Here is a 16,203-nt window from a genome sequence, read left to right as displayed (position 1 = left end):
CGACTTAGTGAAATTGGATCGTGACAAAGAGAAATCTTAAATTTCTCTTTTGAATTATATACCTTATAAACTCATTACCTTTTCCTTCCAGTAATTAAAATACCCCTCAGTACTTGTATTAATTAGTAGTACTACTTAACCAAAGACAAAAGCTGTCAAAGAAATTTCTTCTTAGTCTGATCCCCTTCCCTTTCTAATTCTAGTTCTATCCTTTTTATATTACCTTGTTATTGTTTTCTTACCAAGTTGTTACTTCCACGTATTTTAATTCGTATCAAATAGTCCCATATGTGTATGTACCACGTGAAATGTCTATCTAAACACATAAATTTCGATTAATCCGTCACGATACCATTATTCCATTCGTAGGCAGCCTATATAAGTCCACTATATTGCCCATTAATCTGTCGCATAAGTCAAAACTTTATCCACCGTGAAGAGTTATGCATCCGTGAATCTATAGATCACATGAATTTCGATTCTCAATTAGCATATCTTATACACACACACACACACACACACACACACACATATATATATATATATATATATATATATAATAAATGACTCATTAAAATAAGGGAAAATACATTAAAACACCCCCAACGTATACTCGGATTAATTATGACGCATCCAACCTTTGCGGGCGACCTATTACCCCTCTAGCCTTATTTTTTCTGTATTTTTGTACTTTTTTCGGCTGACATGGCACAATCAAAATTTTATGCCCAGTTGCATAGTGGAGAGTGTTGCACACTCTCCGCCACATTGGCGCCACATCACTGCCACGTCGTTGTCTTCTTCTTCTTCTTCTTCATTTCAAGAAATCAATTAACTCATTTTCCTCCATTAACACACATGTTCAATTTCATCATCAATCATAAAAAGCTTATTTTCAAGAAATCAACCAACTCATATTCTTCCTTCATTAACACACACACATTCAACCCATTTTCTTTCTCCATTAACACACACACATTCAATTTCATCATCAATCATACATATCTTTTCAAGAAATCAACCAACCCATTTTCTTCCTCCATTAACACACACACATTCAACCCATTTTCTTCCTCCATTAACACACACACACATTGAAGGGCAACCAGTCCATTTGAAAAGCAGTTCGTGCAATTTCTTCATTGTTTATTTTGTAAAGAATGAAGGGAAATTCATGCAACCAGTCAATTTGAAGGGCAGTTCATGCAATTTCTTCATTGAAGGGCAACTCGTGCAACCAGTCCATTTGAAGGGCAATTCGTGTAAACAATGAAGGGCAACCAGTCCATTTGAAGGGCAGTTTGTGCGATTTCTTCATTGATTATTTTGTAAACAATGAAAGGCAATTCATGCAACCAGTCCAATGAAGGGCAACCAGTCCATTTGAAGGGCAGTTCGTGCAATTTCTCCATTTTTTATTTTGAAGAAAATGGGTTGAATGTGTGTGTGTTAATGGAGGAAGAAAATGAGTTGAATGTGTGTGTGTTAATGGAGGAAGAATATGGGTTGGTTGATTTTGTTAGTGTCAAGTTTTTATGATGACAATTTTACTTGTGCAGGTAAAGTAATTGAATCGCACAAGGAATATATGTGAGCCCACAAAACAGTCCCAACAAGATGGGAGCCCACAAAACAGCCCCAACGAGCTGGGCTCACTCAAGTGAAGATTTGCCAGCCCTAACGTGGCTAACAGTAGTACTCTCCAGCAGTACAAAATCGTTCAACAAAGGAAAGATATCTGCAACATTAAAGAAAGAATATTCCAGCAGTATCAAATCGTTTCAAGGAAGGAAAGGCCATCTCCAACATTAAAAGAAATATCTGATGGAGTGTAATAATCATGATGATTGATAGTGTTGCCTCAACGCACAAGGAAAGCAGCAACAGCTCAGCTTTATTCTTGGAAATAGGATCGTTAATTCTATTTCCAAGGATCAAATCCCTTGGGTTGATCTCTCTACGTGAAAAGTCTAACAACACTTTAAAAGGACTGCTTCACAAACACAAGACTTATGCTTAGTCTCATTCCCTCAAGTGCTCTGCTTTACTTTTAAACAAACATTGTTAGTCTGAGTGATTTATAGTGTAACAAAAAAGAAAGGAGAGTTATAGTTTGTGAAGCTTTGCATCAAAAAGAATAAGAGTGATTTGAGTGTAGACGTAGGAACTCCATTCAAAACCTCCATTGTACGAAACCTTTATAAAAGAGCTGCAGAGAACACCCTTGCAACCCAAGGGGACTGAACTAGGATTCACATTGAATCTGAACCAGTATAAAATACTTGTGTCATTTATTTTCTGCACCTTACTTTAGCATTCATTGAGTAAGTAGTCGACTACTGGTTCAACCTAGTCGACTAACTGATCGAAAATTTTACAATTCACCACCCCCCCCCCCCCCCCCCCCCCCCCTCTTGCACTTTCATATTTCTTGAAAAGAAATTTATGATTGATGAAAGAAATTGAATGTGTGTGTGTTAATGGAGGAAGAAAATGAGTTGAATGTGTGTTGTTAATTTTGAAGAAAATGGGTTGAATGTGTGTGCGTGTGTGTGTTAATGGAGGAAGAAAATGAGTTGAATGTGTGTGTGTTAATGGAGGAAGAAAATGGGTTGATATATTTCTTGAAGAAGAAGAAGAAGAAGAAAAAGGGTTTAGTGATGAAGAAGACAAAATTAATGGAGGTTTAATGGTGAATTAGAGGTTAATAAGTGTAAATATAATTAATGAAACAAAAATCAAATGAAAAAAGGAAAGGAAAAGCGTCACTGACGTGGCAGTGATGTGGCGGTGATGTGGCGGAGAGTGTGCAACACTCTCCACTGTGCAACTGAGCATCAAATTTTGATTGTGCCATGTCAGCCGAAAAAAGTACAAAAATACAGAAAAAGTAAGGCCAGGGGGGTAATAGGTCGCCCGCAAAGGTTGGGTGCGTCATAATTAATCCGAGTATACGTTGGGGGGGTTTTATGTATTTTCCCTTAAAATAAATAAAAATCACCCGTTAAGACATAACTCAACTGCCTGTTCCAACCCACTTGCGATAATAATTAAAGGGAAATCTACATGGCATAACTAATACTAGTACATATTTATATTTAATAGCTATAATTTAGATAAATTACATCTTATAGCTAAGAGTAATATGTTAAATACAATTAATAGCTACATACATATTTAAAGTAGAATACCTTATTATTATTATTTATATAAAAAAATTAACTGCTTCTACTCTCAGCCAGACCGCCACTAGAGCTCCAGCGAATGAGCTCCAACCACCTCCTCTCTCTCTCTCTCTCTCTCTCTCTCTCTCTATCGTCTACTTTCTCTCTCTAACGTTTGGTTCTCTCTTTCTTTCTATCTTCTCCGACGAGTCTAATAGTTGCCGCTGTCGCCGTCGAATCTAAACTTAGGGTTTTGGATTATTAATAGTTCATTTGATTTTTGTATGGATTTGTGTGGTGGCAGTCAGATCTGTATGATGGGAGTGACGGTGGCTCAGATCTGCCCGACGAGATGGGTGAAAGTGGACGAAGGTTGTTGGTGGCGGTGGTTGGAGGGTTGTTGGTGGTGGTCGACTTCGAATTCGTGACTAGCGTCGTATAACTCAATTCATCTATCTATGAAATCTCAGATATGCTCTTCATTCTGTAAACAAAATAACTACACAAAAAAGGTCATAATAGCAACAATTTTAGTAAATTGAATTTTTTTTTTTTTTTTTTTTTTTTTGAAATTTCATTATACTTTGGAGATTGAGAAGGTGTAGTTGAGATAAGAAGAAGAGCAGAAACAACGTCAACTTCATTTGGAAATATTTTGGAGGATTGTTGGTGGCGGTGGTTGGAGGAAGAGGTGGAAGCATCGGGTAGATCTGAGCCATCGCCATCTCTCTAATCTCTGGCAACTGGAAATAAACTGTATTTTCCAGATCTGATCGAGAAATACAGTGTATTTTATTTCTTTTTGGGGTGTATTTTATTTTCTGTATTCAGTATTTGAGTGTATTCAAATGATATCTTTTTGTATACAAATAAATACATTGAATTTGAAGTGTATTTTATTTCTTGTATCTCAAATTTGAGTGTATTTTATTTCTTTTTGGGGTGTATTTTATTTTCTGTATTCAGGATTTGAGTGTAGTGCAAAATTCAGTGTTTGGGGGTATACTTTAAAGGATTGTTTTTTTTTTTTTTTGTAGACATCCGATTTTAAATATAATAAAGTGAATACAGTGTAAAAGAAGTTGCAAATGAATACAGTTGACTTGAATACAACTTAGTTGAATACAGCGAAATCTGAACTTGAATACAGCGAAATCTGACTCAGCCGAATTTTGAATACAATCTACTGGAGCGCGCGAATACGATCTACTGCTGCTATGAAATGTAATTAGCTAAAATGTAGCTATGCCTAAAAAAAACTCAAAATGTAGTCATTTATGTAAGTTGCCCATAATTAAACTAGTGACATTTGGCCGTGCTAAGCTCGGGCCCAAAATTATGATTAAAAGTTAAATATGTAATTACTTTTGTTTTTTCCCGCTCTTCGTGACATTAAGCTGTTAAAAAATTAGTTTGATAAATTCTACAAACTCTTAAAATTAAAGACTTCCCAAATATTTAAATTGCACAGAAATATTTAGAAATTGAACAAATATTTATTATGATTAAAAGTTAAATTTGTAATTATTTTATTTTATTCCCGCTCTTTGTGACATTAAGTTATTAAAAAATTATTTTGATAAATTGTACAAACTCTTAAAAATTAATGACTTCCCAAATATTTAAATTGCATAGAAATATTTAGAAATTGAACAAATTTTTTTTCTTGTCCTAACTTTAGACATTTTGTTTACCTTCAAACAAATACATGAGATAATGTCTCTTATTTTTTGACAACATCCAATATGAACTATAACGTTTTCTTCCAAAAAGAAGAAAAATAGTTTGTTTCAAAAGACATCAATTATATATGTTATATTTATTCTTTTGCTGAGATTTTAATGAGGTTCATTATAAACAAAGATAACTTTCAAATAAATAATAAATAAAATTTATACTTTACAAATGTTTGTTGATGTTAATTTCAATTAAATTTTACAAAGTATATATGGTAAAGATGAAGAAATTAATCACTTTCTTAATATAATAAGACTTTCTTTTTACATTCTAAAAATTTATGTGATGAGAATGTCATGACCCAATTCGGGAGTCGTGTTGGCACCTACACTACCCCCCCCCCCCCCCCCCCCCGAGTAGGTGAACCACATTCCCAAGAACAAGTTAAATAAGCAGAAAATTAAATAAGAAGAAGTTATCAAGTCTTAAATACTTATCATAACTAGAAATGTCACGACACCCCCAAAATCTGGTCAAAGGATACAAGAGCGCTAAACATAGTCTGGAATACAAGCTGAAATATACCCAAAGGCTACATACTGTCTGTCAAATAAAAAAAAATAAAAAAAATAAAGAGGGTCCTTCATGGGCCACGGATTACCAAGTAGCTCACCTTGAATGACCAAAAGATGTTACCCTTGAGTATCAGCCACGAGGCGTAGAACTGGAGCCTGGATCTTACTCTGCACTCAACAAAAAGTACAACAAGAGTAGTATCAGCACAACACTAGTACCGGTAAGTATAATAGGCCGACAATAATTAGATAACACATGAAGAAGTGGAAACTAACAAGTAGCATATAGAGCAAACAGGTATGGTCACGTATCATAAATGAGTAAAGTGTAAAGGAATCATGAAATCAACCAAGACATATATAGTTCACCATAATGACCAATCAAATGTATGAGTAGATGAATGCAATACAATGCAACAGGCACCTCTCTCACTCTTCTCTCGTACACACATGCTAAGGGAAGTGCCTCAAAGCCATAACCCATGGGGGACCCCCGAAGTCCATGTACCACTCGTGCTCTTCGGCAAAAACCTTGAAGGCAATCAATCACTCTCAATCTCCGGCAAGGACCTCGGAATCTCTCTGACACTATAAATCTCCAGCAAAGATCTCAGAGTCTCTTTGTCACTCTCAATCTCCGGCAAAGACCTCGGAGTCTCTCAATCACTCACCTCACCATCATCACAAGAATAATATGGAAAGCATGTCATGCATGATATCATTCTCAACAATATCACCAGTATAAAAACAACAAGTACAAGTCATAGTACTGTCAACTTTTCAATTATCAATTATCAAACTTACTTCGGGCACCTTTTCAACCCCTAAAATGACGATCCGAACATATACGTATCCATGATGTATTGAGCCTACATTATTGTACGCAGAAAAAAATATCAGGTTCTATATAAAATATTGATGTTTCGGAGTCTTGACACACGACTAATCGTTGGTTTTGGTATGCAAAAACACACTAAGTGTTGCAAAAAAAAAAGTTGGCCATTTTTTTTTTAGTGCTCGCTATTTTACTGTGATATACAAACAAAAAAAATTCTTTAGCGCAATAAAATATTGCGCTAAAGCAGTTAAAACCCTTTTGGCAACGGCTTTATTTTCAATAAATCTAAACCCTAAAAATAAAAAACCTTAAGCTAATGACAACAAGTCTTCAAACAAAAATGGACGTCTATGTATATAGAACACTTAAACCTAAAGTTTACAAATAAAACTTACTTCGGGCACCTTTTCAACCCCTAAAATGACGATCCGAACGTTTACGTATCCTTGATGTATTGAGCCTACATTATTGTACGCAGAAAAAAATATCAGGTTTTATATAAAATATTGACGTTTCAAAGACACGACTAATCATTGGTCAAAGTATGGAAAAAACACTAAGTGTTGCAAAAAATAAAGTTGGCCAATTTTTTTTTTAACTGCGCTAAAGCAATTAACGGCTCCGTCTCCGTGAACTGCTTTAGCGCAGTAAATTACTGCGCTAAAGGTACTTTCGTCACTTTTTTTTTGTTGGGGTATTTTGGTTCCACATGATTTTTTTTGGGGCATTTTGATTCCGGACTCGGTTTGAAACTTATGCTAATTTGGTGCATCATTGCTGATGTAATAGCGTCATTGTTGGAAATAGTTTTAATAAGGAAAACACTAGGTGCCATTTGGTTACAAGATGCGGAATAAAATGTGAGATTGTTTTATCTAACATTTAGTTGAATTTTTATTTCTATATAAGTAATCTCGAGATTATATATATATAGGCCTAATACATAAATAACCCCTCAAACTTGATTGAAGTTTCATTTTGGCACCTTAATTGAATTAAGTTCCTATTAAACACTCCAACTTCATTGCTTGTGTTCCTATTGAACACACTTTTGACAGCCCTAAGCAAACTTAAAGTGTGTAAAGGTTACTCGCCATAGATCAAACAAATACAACCAATTAAAAAAAGGGCAAGTCAACAAAGGGAAAAATAGTAAAAATCTAAATAAAGAAAAAAGAGAAAATGATTATCTGAAAGGAAAAGTTTTCTTACGTTGTTGCCCTTCTTCTTCCTCGATTTAGTTTGAGAAAAAATGTTAGGAATTTGAAGAAAAAAAGTGGCGAAATCTAAAAACTTGGGGAAGAATAAAAAGTCAAAACTAAATTGGTGGGGCAAATAATTTTTGGCTTGAAATTTTTTAGTTACAACAATAAAAAAATTCAACTTTGGGTTGAAACAAATTTGAAGAAAGACAGTGACTGAAATATGCAAACATTGAATTTTTTATCTGCATTTATTTTTTTTTTGTTACCTTTTGGACAGCAGCAGAGATGAGATGATTGCCATTTTCTAAATTTTGGAAAAAGCTTTTTTGAATAAACATTGAATTTTTTATCTGCATTTATTTTTTGTTACCTTTTGGACAGCAGCAGAGATGAGATGATTGTCATTTTCTAAATCTTGGAAAAAGTTTTTTTGAATTTTTTTTATGTTAATTCAGTATAAGTAATTCCGAGGTTATATAAATCACAATTGTGGTATTACTTTTATACCATAATCAATGTATGATAACAATCTCGAATTGCTAATCACAGGATAAAACAATCCTTCCGGATAAGGATAGAGAGTGCCTGGATGACAATGCCAACAACAGACAAGTCTTGAAATATACAGGATTTCATTTATCTCATTTAATGTTGACAATCTCAGTCACGTAACAGCTGAAACATGCAAGAATCACGGAAGCAGTTATTACAAGGTTATTCTATAAATTCCCCCACTTCCCTACCATTATAGACATGTGAATACACCTAAATACACACATTACTATGCTCATTTTCTACTTAAATTATTCCAGTTATTGTTGTTCTTGATAGTTGCTCGTTGTTCAGTGGCCCGAAAATTCAATAAGATTTACTCTTTTTTTTTTTTTTTAATCTCCCTGATTATCTCGATTTGATTGTTTACTTTATTGTTCATTCCACGGCGTTTACTTTATACTAGTATCAATAAAAGACTAATAAATTTGAATTTTAATTAAAATATTTCCCTGTTTTCATCATCAACGACGCATGCATAAAATGACCGCATAATTTCCAAAACGAATTCAAAATAAAAGGAAAATCCCTGTCAGGTTTTAAAGAGTCCGGAACCCCAAAAAAAATCATCTGGAACCAAAATACCCCAACCAAAAAAAAAAAGTGATAAAAGTACCTTTAGCGCAGTAATTTACTGCGCTAAAGCAGTTCACGGAGACAGAGTTGTTAACTGCTTTAGCGCAATATTTTACTGCGTTATAGAAGCAGTTAAAAAAAAAATCTATAACGCAGTAAAATACTGCGTTATAGAAACAGTGCCAAAAAAAAATTGATTATCCGATAATTTGCAAAATACTTTTATATTAAAAAAAAGTAAAAAAAATATACTTTTTGCAATTTTGTAGTATTATTTCTGTTTGAAGATCAAATTGTATTTGCTTTAACTACAATATTTTTTCAAACATTTTCATAAAATATATAAAAATAATTTTTATAGTTTCACTTTTAATATAGTATTTATTAGTTAAATTTTATGTCAAAATTGTGCGCATGTAAAATTTGATTAATTAACTACCATACTTCAGAATTCTTTTTTCGATTGAGGCAGAAGGGTTGTAATTTGCATTTTTTTATACATTTTTAAATTATTTAACTATTATATAAGTTATTTTCATTTATTTTTTTAATTTAAAACTTAATCCTACTTTAAGTGAAATCTTTGTTAATTACTTATGTTTGTCAGCATGTACGATACAAAATTATAGGAGAAAATGAAAAAAAAAACGTACATTTAATCGGACGAATAAAAATTTAAAATAGCAAATGATAAATGGTAAATAGCATCAATGATAAGAAATAATATTATAAAGATATTTTAATTCAGTAATTAGGCCTATATTAAGATATAATGTGAATGACAAGATAATTCTTTACATGTCTATAATAAATTTTTAAGGAAAAATAATGTTTAAGACAATAATAATATTTCCACTTAAAAGACTCAAATATGTATGGGTAAGCTTTGTGGTGGCCACCATAACATTATACATGACATCATCATTTTAGTGGCATGAAAAAATCTCTTAAAGTTCTCAAAATTTACAAAAATGCATGAACATTTACAAAGTCATAAAAGACTTCAATTAAGGATAAAAAGAGAAAAGAAATCATCTGAGGACTACAAAAAAATGGGAATTCTCCCTTATATATGGTAGTAATATATAGTCATGAAGCTTCTCAAACATAAAAATACCTTTAGGTGTGTTCGGTATGGAGGAAAATATGTTCTGGGAAAATAAGTGAATCTCTACTTATTTTCTAAATGTTCGGTTGCGTAGTGAAAAAATAAGTGAATTTCTTACTTATTTTCTCATGTTCGGTTAGCTGGTAGAAAATATTTTTCGAAAAATACCACCGATGCCCCCACCAATCCCACCACCCCATACCACACCAACCCCCACCACCCACCCTCAACCCCACAACCAAACCCCACACCCACCCCACCCCCACCACCCATCCTCTAACCCCCAACCAAATCCCTCCCCCACCCAACCACCACCCTCCAACCACTTCATCTTCACTCACTCCTACACCACACCATCAACCACCCCAACCCCACCCCACACCAGCCCGCACAACTGCTCTATCCAACCCTCCTACCTCCTCCCAAATTTTCTATTTCATATATTTTATTTAACTTTTATAAAATAATGAGAAATTTTTTCTTATCCACCCCACCACCACCCACCCCACACCAAATTTAACCACACAAACTTTCAATTTTTATAAATTTTTTGTAAGGGTAATTAAATATGAAGTAGAAAATTTAGGAAGGGGTAAGGGGTGTGGGCGTGTGGGGGAAGGGTGGAGTCGTAGAAAACCAAAATAAAAAATTTTGAAAACTTATTTTTTGGAGGGGTTGTTTGGGGAGGGGGTGGGGGTGGACAAAAAAAACTTTTTAAAACTTCTTTTTAAGAAAAAAATAATATATTCTGGAGGGGGAGTAGGGGTCCCATAGGACGAGGGGGTGGGGATGGGGGGATGGTTGGTGTATAAAACCCCCAAAAAAAGGCGGGGGTGGTGGGTGGGGGTGGTGCGTGGGGGAGGGTGCGTGGGGTTGTGGGAGTTGTTGGGGTTTGGTGGTGGGTTGGGTGGTTGGTGAAATATTAATTGTGGACTTGTTTTCCCAACTTTGATTCGGGAAGTCATTTTCCTCATTTTTGAGGAACTTATTTTCCAAAAAATTAGACCGAACGAACATGAGAAATTTGAAAAATATTTTTCGAAAAATGTTTTCCTTCATAACGAACACACCCTTAAAGCTAATGAATTTTGCGGGGCGTAACGAATATAAAAACATATTTCATTTACTTGATCCGTTAGTCATCATGGTATGGCAAGACTGGATAAAGAGGATGAAAAAGAAGAGGTAAGAAAACATTACAAGCATGTATTAACTTATTCAACACTCGCGCACATTAAAACAAGAGAAACAACTAGCATTAAAATGATGTTCAGACTGGGGCAGAGCTAGTGCACTACTTTCGGGTTCAGACCAACCCAAGAAATTTATTATATCTGTATAAATATTTTATTGCGAACTCATTTATTGAAATGAGTTTGAGTTTAATGACAAGCTCAAAACCCATAAATTCAAATCTTGGTTTCGCCTCAGATTTCAGAGTTAATCAACAGGTTATACAAAAGGTGTAGCAATCAAGTAAAGATCATGTTCTCTTCTAGCAGTTATTCCATTTGACTCAGTCATGTCCAAATCCCTTGCTTTAATTCCTTCTGGAAGTTTCCAATCAAACTTGTAAAGCAAATGGGCTAACGGCAAAGTAACAAGAGCTATACCAAATAGTATTCCTGGACATATTCTTCTCCCCCCGCCAAATGGAAGAAGTTGAAAGTGATTTCCAGTGAACTCAATAGAACTATTTTCAAATCTCTCTGGTATAAAACATTCAGGATTTTCCCAGCTCTCGGGATCTCTTCCAAGTGCCCATACATTAACCAAGACTTTACTTTTCAACGGTATGGTGAATCCATCTATCTCTGTTTCCTCCCTGCATTCTCGAGGGACCAACAAGGGAGTTGGAGGGTGTAGCCTGAGTGTCTCTTTGATCACTAGTTTTAGGTAATTAAGCTTTTCAAGGTCAGCATCATCATCGCATGTTTTCTTTCCCTTAAAGGCTTCTCTCACTTCAGCTTGTGCTTTGGCCATGACACTTGGACTATTCAACATTTCTGTTAATGCCCAAATGACGGTTGAAGATGATGTGTCTGATCCTGCTACAAACATGTCCTACACCATGTATGATCATCCAATGTCATCAATCGAGTCAAACAAGCAACCATACATACCTTTACTTCCATGGACCACCCAAAAATTGTCGTTTACCATTTTAAAGTTATCATTTAAGTTTCTTAACATAAAGTTAAATATTCTCAAAAAAAAATTAGTTTGTGTATGCCACCAATTTTTTCGAAAAGCTTGAAATTGTTGCTTGAAGTTTGGAAACGACATAGTAACACTTTGGTTTCATAAATATGAAAAAAACCATAGGCTAAGAGTAAACAGAAAAGGTATGGTGTAGTCGTAAACAAATTGTAGCAAGCAATAAATGGTACACTTACAAGAATAACTGCTTTGATATTGTCATTTGTTAGTGGAAATTGAAAGTCGCCACTCTCCATGACTCTTAAAAATACATCGATCATATCTTCAACTCCAGACTCACCATTACATTTTTTTCCATTTGCCCGGTTCTCTCTATGCACATTGATAATGTTGTCCAAGACTGTGTCTACTTTATTGCGAGCTTTCATTAGTTCAGATTTCATCCCACTAATCCCATGTAGAAAGGGTTTTGAAGGGAACAAATCAGCCAGCTCGAATCCACCAGATAATGATTGTGCTTTATGAATCAATGTTATCAACTCATTTTGATCTTTACATACTTTTCCAAATGCTGCCCTACATGTCACAGCATTCATAAACCAAAAAAGTTTTTCTGTTAAGTTGATTGAAGAATTTACCATTGATTCGATGGATGATAGGAAACTTGAGAGTTCATCTCGTCGAATCGAGCTGAAGGACTTGACCATCTTGGCACTAAGTAGCTCCAAGACACTCAATTTACGCATCTGTCTCCAGTAATCACCATATGGGGAAAAGGCAATGTCCGTACAGTTGTAACAAAAGATTTTTCCCAACATGGTTACTGGCCTAGATGCAAAGGCGAGGTCATGAGTTTTTAGAATTTGTTTGGCCATGTGTGGGGAGGATACAACTACCGTGGGAACTTCCCCGAGCTGTAAGTACATAATAGGCCCATATTTTTGTGATAAGTTTCTGAGAACTCGATGTGGTACTCCACTTGTCAAGTGATGTACACTTCCAATAATAGGTAACCTCCACGGGCCTGGAGGCAGCTTTGTCTTAAGGGTTTTCGACTTCTTCCAATTTTGAATAAGTAGAAAGAGGAAGAAGATGAATAGCAAAAATGAAACAAAGTATTGAAACTCCATTCCAACACAGGAAGAAAGGTAAAACTCAATTTGATGGATTTTCTGTTTTGAGATGGTTACTTATATAGTGGCTAAACTTCAGTACTGCCGACTGCGTGTCTACCTAACCTATAAATTAAAAATAGAACCACATGGAATGTTGATTTTTCTCGTGGAAGGAGTTGCATAAATTATTGTACTTTTCGTCTTTTCCACTTCCACAAATAATCTATACCGATAGCATAATCTTTACGAATCAGTCAATTTTAATTTGATAGAGCCGGTAATCAATTTTATTTTTATGTTGCTAATCTCATTTTGTAGATAAAGGGTGTTTCCGGTATGGAGGAAAATATTTTCCTGAAAAATGTGTTCTTGGAAAATAAGTGAATTTCTACTTATTTTCTCATATTCGTTTGGATAGTGAAAAATAAGTGAACTTCTTACTTCATGTTCGTTTGGTTGGTAGAATTTATTTTCTGAAAAATACCCACCCAAGCCCCACCAACTCCACCCCAACCCCACCACCCCATCCCCCCCCTCCCGCGCACAGACGCATACCACCCCCGATCCCCAAAAAATTTTAAAGTTTTTAATTTTTTTTCTGGGTTTTCTACACCACCACATCCCCCCTCAAAACAAAACCTCCCCAAAAAAATAATCTTAAAAAAGGTTTTAAAAGTTACGTTTTTTATTTTTTATTTTTACACCACTCCCTCCAAAAAATTTAATTTTTAACCACACAAACTTTCAATTTTTATTATTTTTTTATAAAGATAAAATTAAATATGAAATTGAAAATTTGGGAGGGGTGGGTGTAGAGAATCAAAAAAGAAAACTTTTCAAAACTTTTTTAAAAAATTAATTGTTTTTGGAGAGGGTGGTGGGGGGCCGGGTCGTTGGGCTGGTGGGATGAAAAAAATAAAAATAAATAGACTTTTAAAACTTTTTTTACAAGAAAAAAAAATATTTGTGGGGGTGGAGGGATGTGGTGGTGTAGAAAACCTAGAAGACAAATTAAAAGAAAAAAAAAAGGGGGGGGGGGGGGGGGGGGATGTGGTGGTGTACAGAATCCAAAAGAATATTTTTTTTAAAAAAATAAAATTTAGAGGGGGGTGCGGGGGTGGGAGTGGGGATGGGTGGTGCATGCGTTGCAGGAGTAGTAGAAGAAATTTTTTTTAAGATTGTTTTTTTTTTTTGGGGGGGGGGGGGGGGGGGGGGTTGGTTGGGGGAGAGATGTGATGGTGTAGAAAACCCAAAAGAAAATTTAAAAAAAAAAATTGGCGTGAGGCGTGGGGGTGGGTGGTGCATGGGTTGCGGGAGTGGCTGAGGTTTGGTGGTTGGGGGGTGGTGCATGAGTTGCGGGAGTAGTTGGGGTTGGGTAGTTGGTGAAATGCCACTTGTGGACTTGTTTTCCCTACTTTGATTAGGGAAATAATTTCCCCATTTGTTAGGAACTTATTTTTCTATGAAAAATGTTTTCCAAAACTTTTGATCAAACGAACATGAGAAAATTGGAAAATATTTTCCTCTATACCGAACACACCCAAAGTTACATGTAGTTATCATTTTGATGGCCCAATTGAATTCTTTGGCATTGTCGGTTTGTAAAACTTAAACTTTTTAATTTCTTAGGCGCCCTTATTTTTATTTTCCATTTTTTATTCCGAAAATCACACAAGTACTCATTTCTTTTCATAGTTATAATCTCTTTTAAGTTTCGAGCAATTTTTTAATCTAGAAGTAGTTTTATATATAGTGTTAGATAATGCCAATGCGAGAAAACAACTATTCGTAGGAACCCAGCCTCTCGTTTTTTATTTTAAAGTTCCAAATTAAGTATGTTTTGATACCTAGTACAAGTCAACAATCTCTGTATGTATGTGGAGCAATATATGACCAACCAATATATGTTCTACCGGTGACATTCGACCTCCAATCAAGACTATTGATCTCTTTAAAATGAATAAACACTAATTAACCACCATTTTCTTTTTGGTCTTCATCAAATAAACAAGTTATTGATCTTTTTTTCAATCAATGTACTTGAATGTAAAGGACATAAATTATAGTATGAACCATACATCTCATTTTAGACTCATTTTTTTCATCACTAAATCGAAAAGTCCAATTCATAAATATATGCTAGACTTATTTTCTCCGATTCATAAATATATGCCAGACTTATTTTCTCCGATTCATAAATGTATGCTAGACGTATTTTCTTCTCCTCAATATTCTTCTAATTCTAGTTCTTCGAGAAGGTATATAACCCACACACACATGTAGAAAACAAAAAGATAGCAATTGAGACCGTTTCTGCCTTTTGTTGCATCACACAGTCAATTTAGTTGCCTAAACCAAAAGGTTGAAATCAGCCTTTATCTATTTAGTATTTACATCACCAACGACGCATGCATAAGAAGACCACATGATTTTTTATTTTTATTTTTAAAAAAGGTGATGCATTAACGCCAGTGTTGGAAATAATTAAAGGCTCAAATATGTCATCGAACTATTGGAAATAGCTCATTTATGTCACTCGTCAATATTTTGGCTCATTTATTCCATCACTATTACAAAATGGCCCATCCATGTCATCGCTGTTACCAAAATGGTTCATTCATGCCATTTTTCGTTAACTTCAGTTTTACAATACCAGATATGACACGTGACCTCCGATTAGAGGTCCACGTTGTTTAATTAAACCAGTCCAATTTTTAATCCCAAATTAATTAAAAATCCGACTCATTTTGTAATAGTGATGGCATAAATGAGACATTTTGTCGACGGCATAATGAGCCAAACTAATGACAAATGGCATAAATGAGTCATTTCAATTAGTTCGATGACATATTTGAGCTTTTTCCTTACTTTTATTAAGGAAAACACTGGGTGTCATTTGGTTACAAGAATAAGCCATAACAATTTCGAGTTCATGTTTGATTGAACTTTTATTTCAGTATAAGTAATTCTGAGGTTATGTAAATCACAATTGTGGTATTACTTTTATACCATAACCAATGTATGATAACAATCTCGAATTGCTAATCACAGGATAAAACAATCCTTCCAGATAAGGATAGAGAGTGCCTGGATGACAATGCCAACAAAAGCCAAGTCTTGAAATATGCAGGATTTCATTTATCTCATTTAATGTTGACAATCTCAGTCACATAACAGCTGAAACATGCAAGAATCACAGAAGCAGTTATTACAAGGTTGTTCTATAAATTCCC

General features: G+C 34.7%; 1 protein-coding gene across 1 annotated transcript; it reads right to left on the bottom strand.

The window, feature by feature from the left end:
* Window positions 1-10,929: 10,929 nt before the first annotated feature.
* On the bottom strand, window positions 10,930-13,032 carry LOC132603099 (premnaspirodiene oxygenase-like). The gene is made up of 2 exons (XM_060315992.1): window positions 12,092-13,032; window positions 10,930-11,759 (listed from the first exon to the last, which is right to left on the bottom strand). Exons 1-2 carry the CDS (start codon window positions 12,983-12,985, stop codon window positions 11,148-11,150), a joined length of 1,506 nt encoding a protein of 501 aa, XP_060171975.1. The 5' UTR covers window positions 12,986-13,032; the 3' UTR covers window positions 10,930-11,147.
* Window positions 13,033-16,203: the final 3,171 nt, after the last annotated feature.

The sequence above is a fragment of the Lycium barbarum genome, chromosome 7 (genome assembly GCF_019175385.1).
Source record: "Lycium barbarum isolate Lr01 chromosome 7, ASM1917538v2, whole genome shotgun sequence".
Lineage (NCBI taxonomy): Eukaryota > Viridiplantae > Streptophyta > Magnoliopsida > Solanales > Solanaceae > Lycium > Lycium barbarum.
The sequence above is the reverse complement of the archived record's forward strand: the minus strand, read 5'-3'. Positions and strand labels throughout refer to the sequence as shown.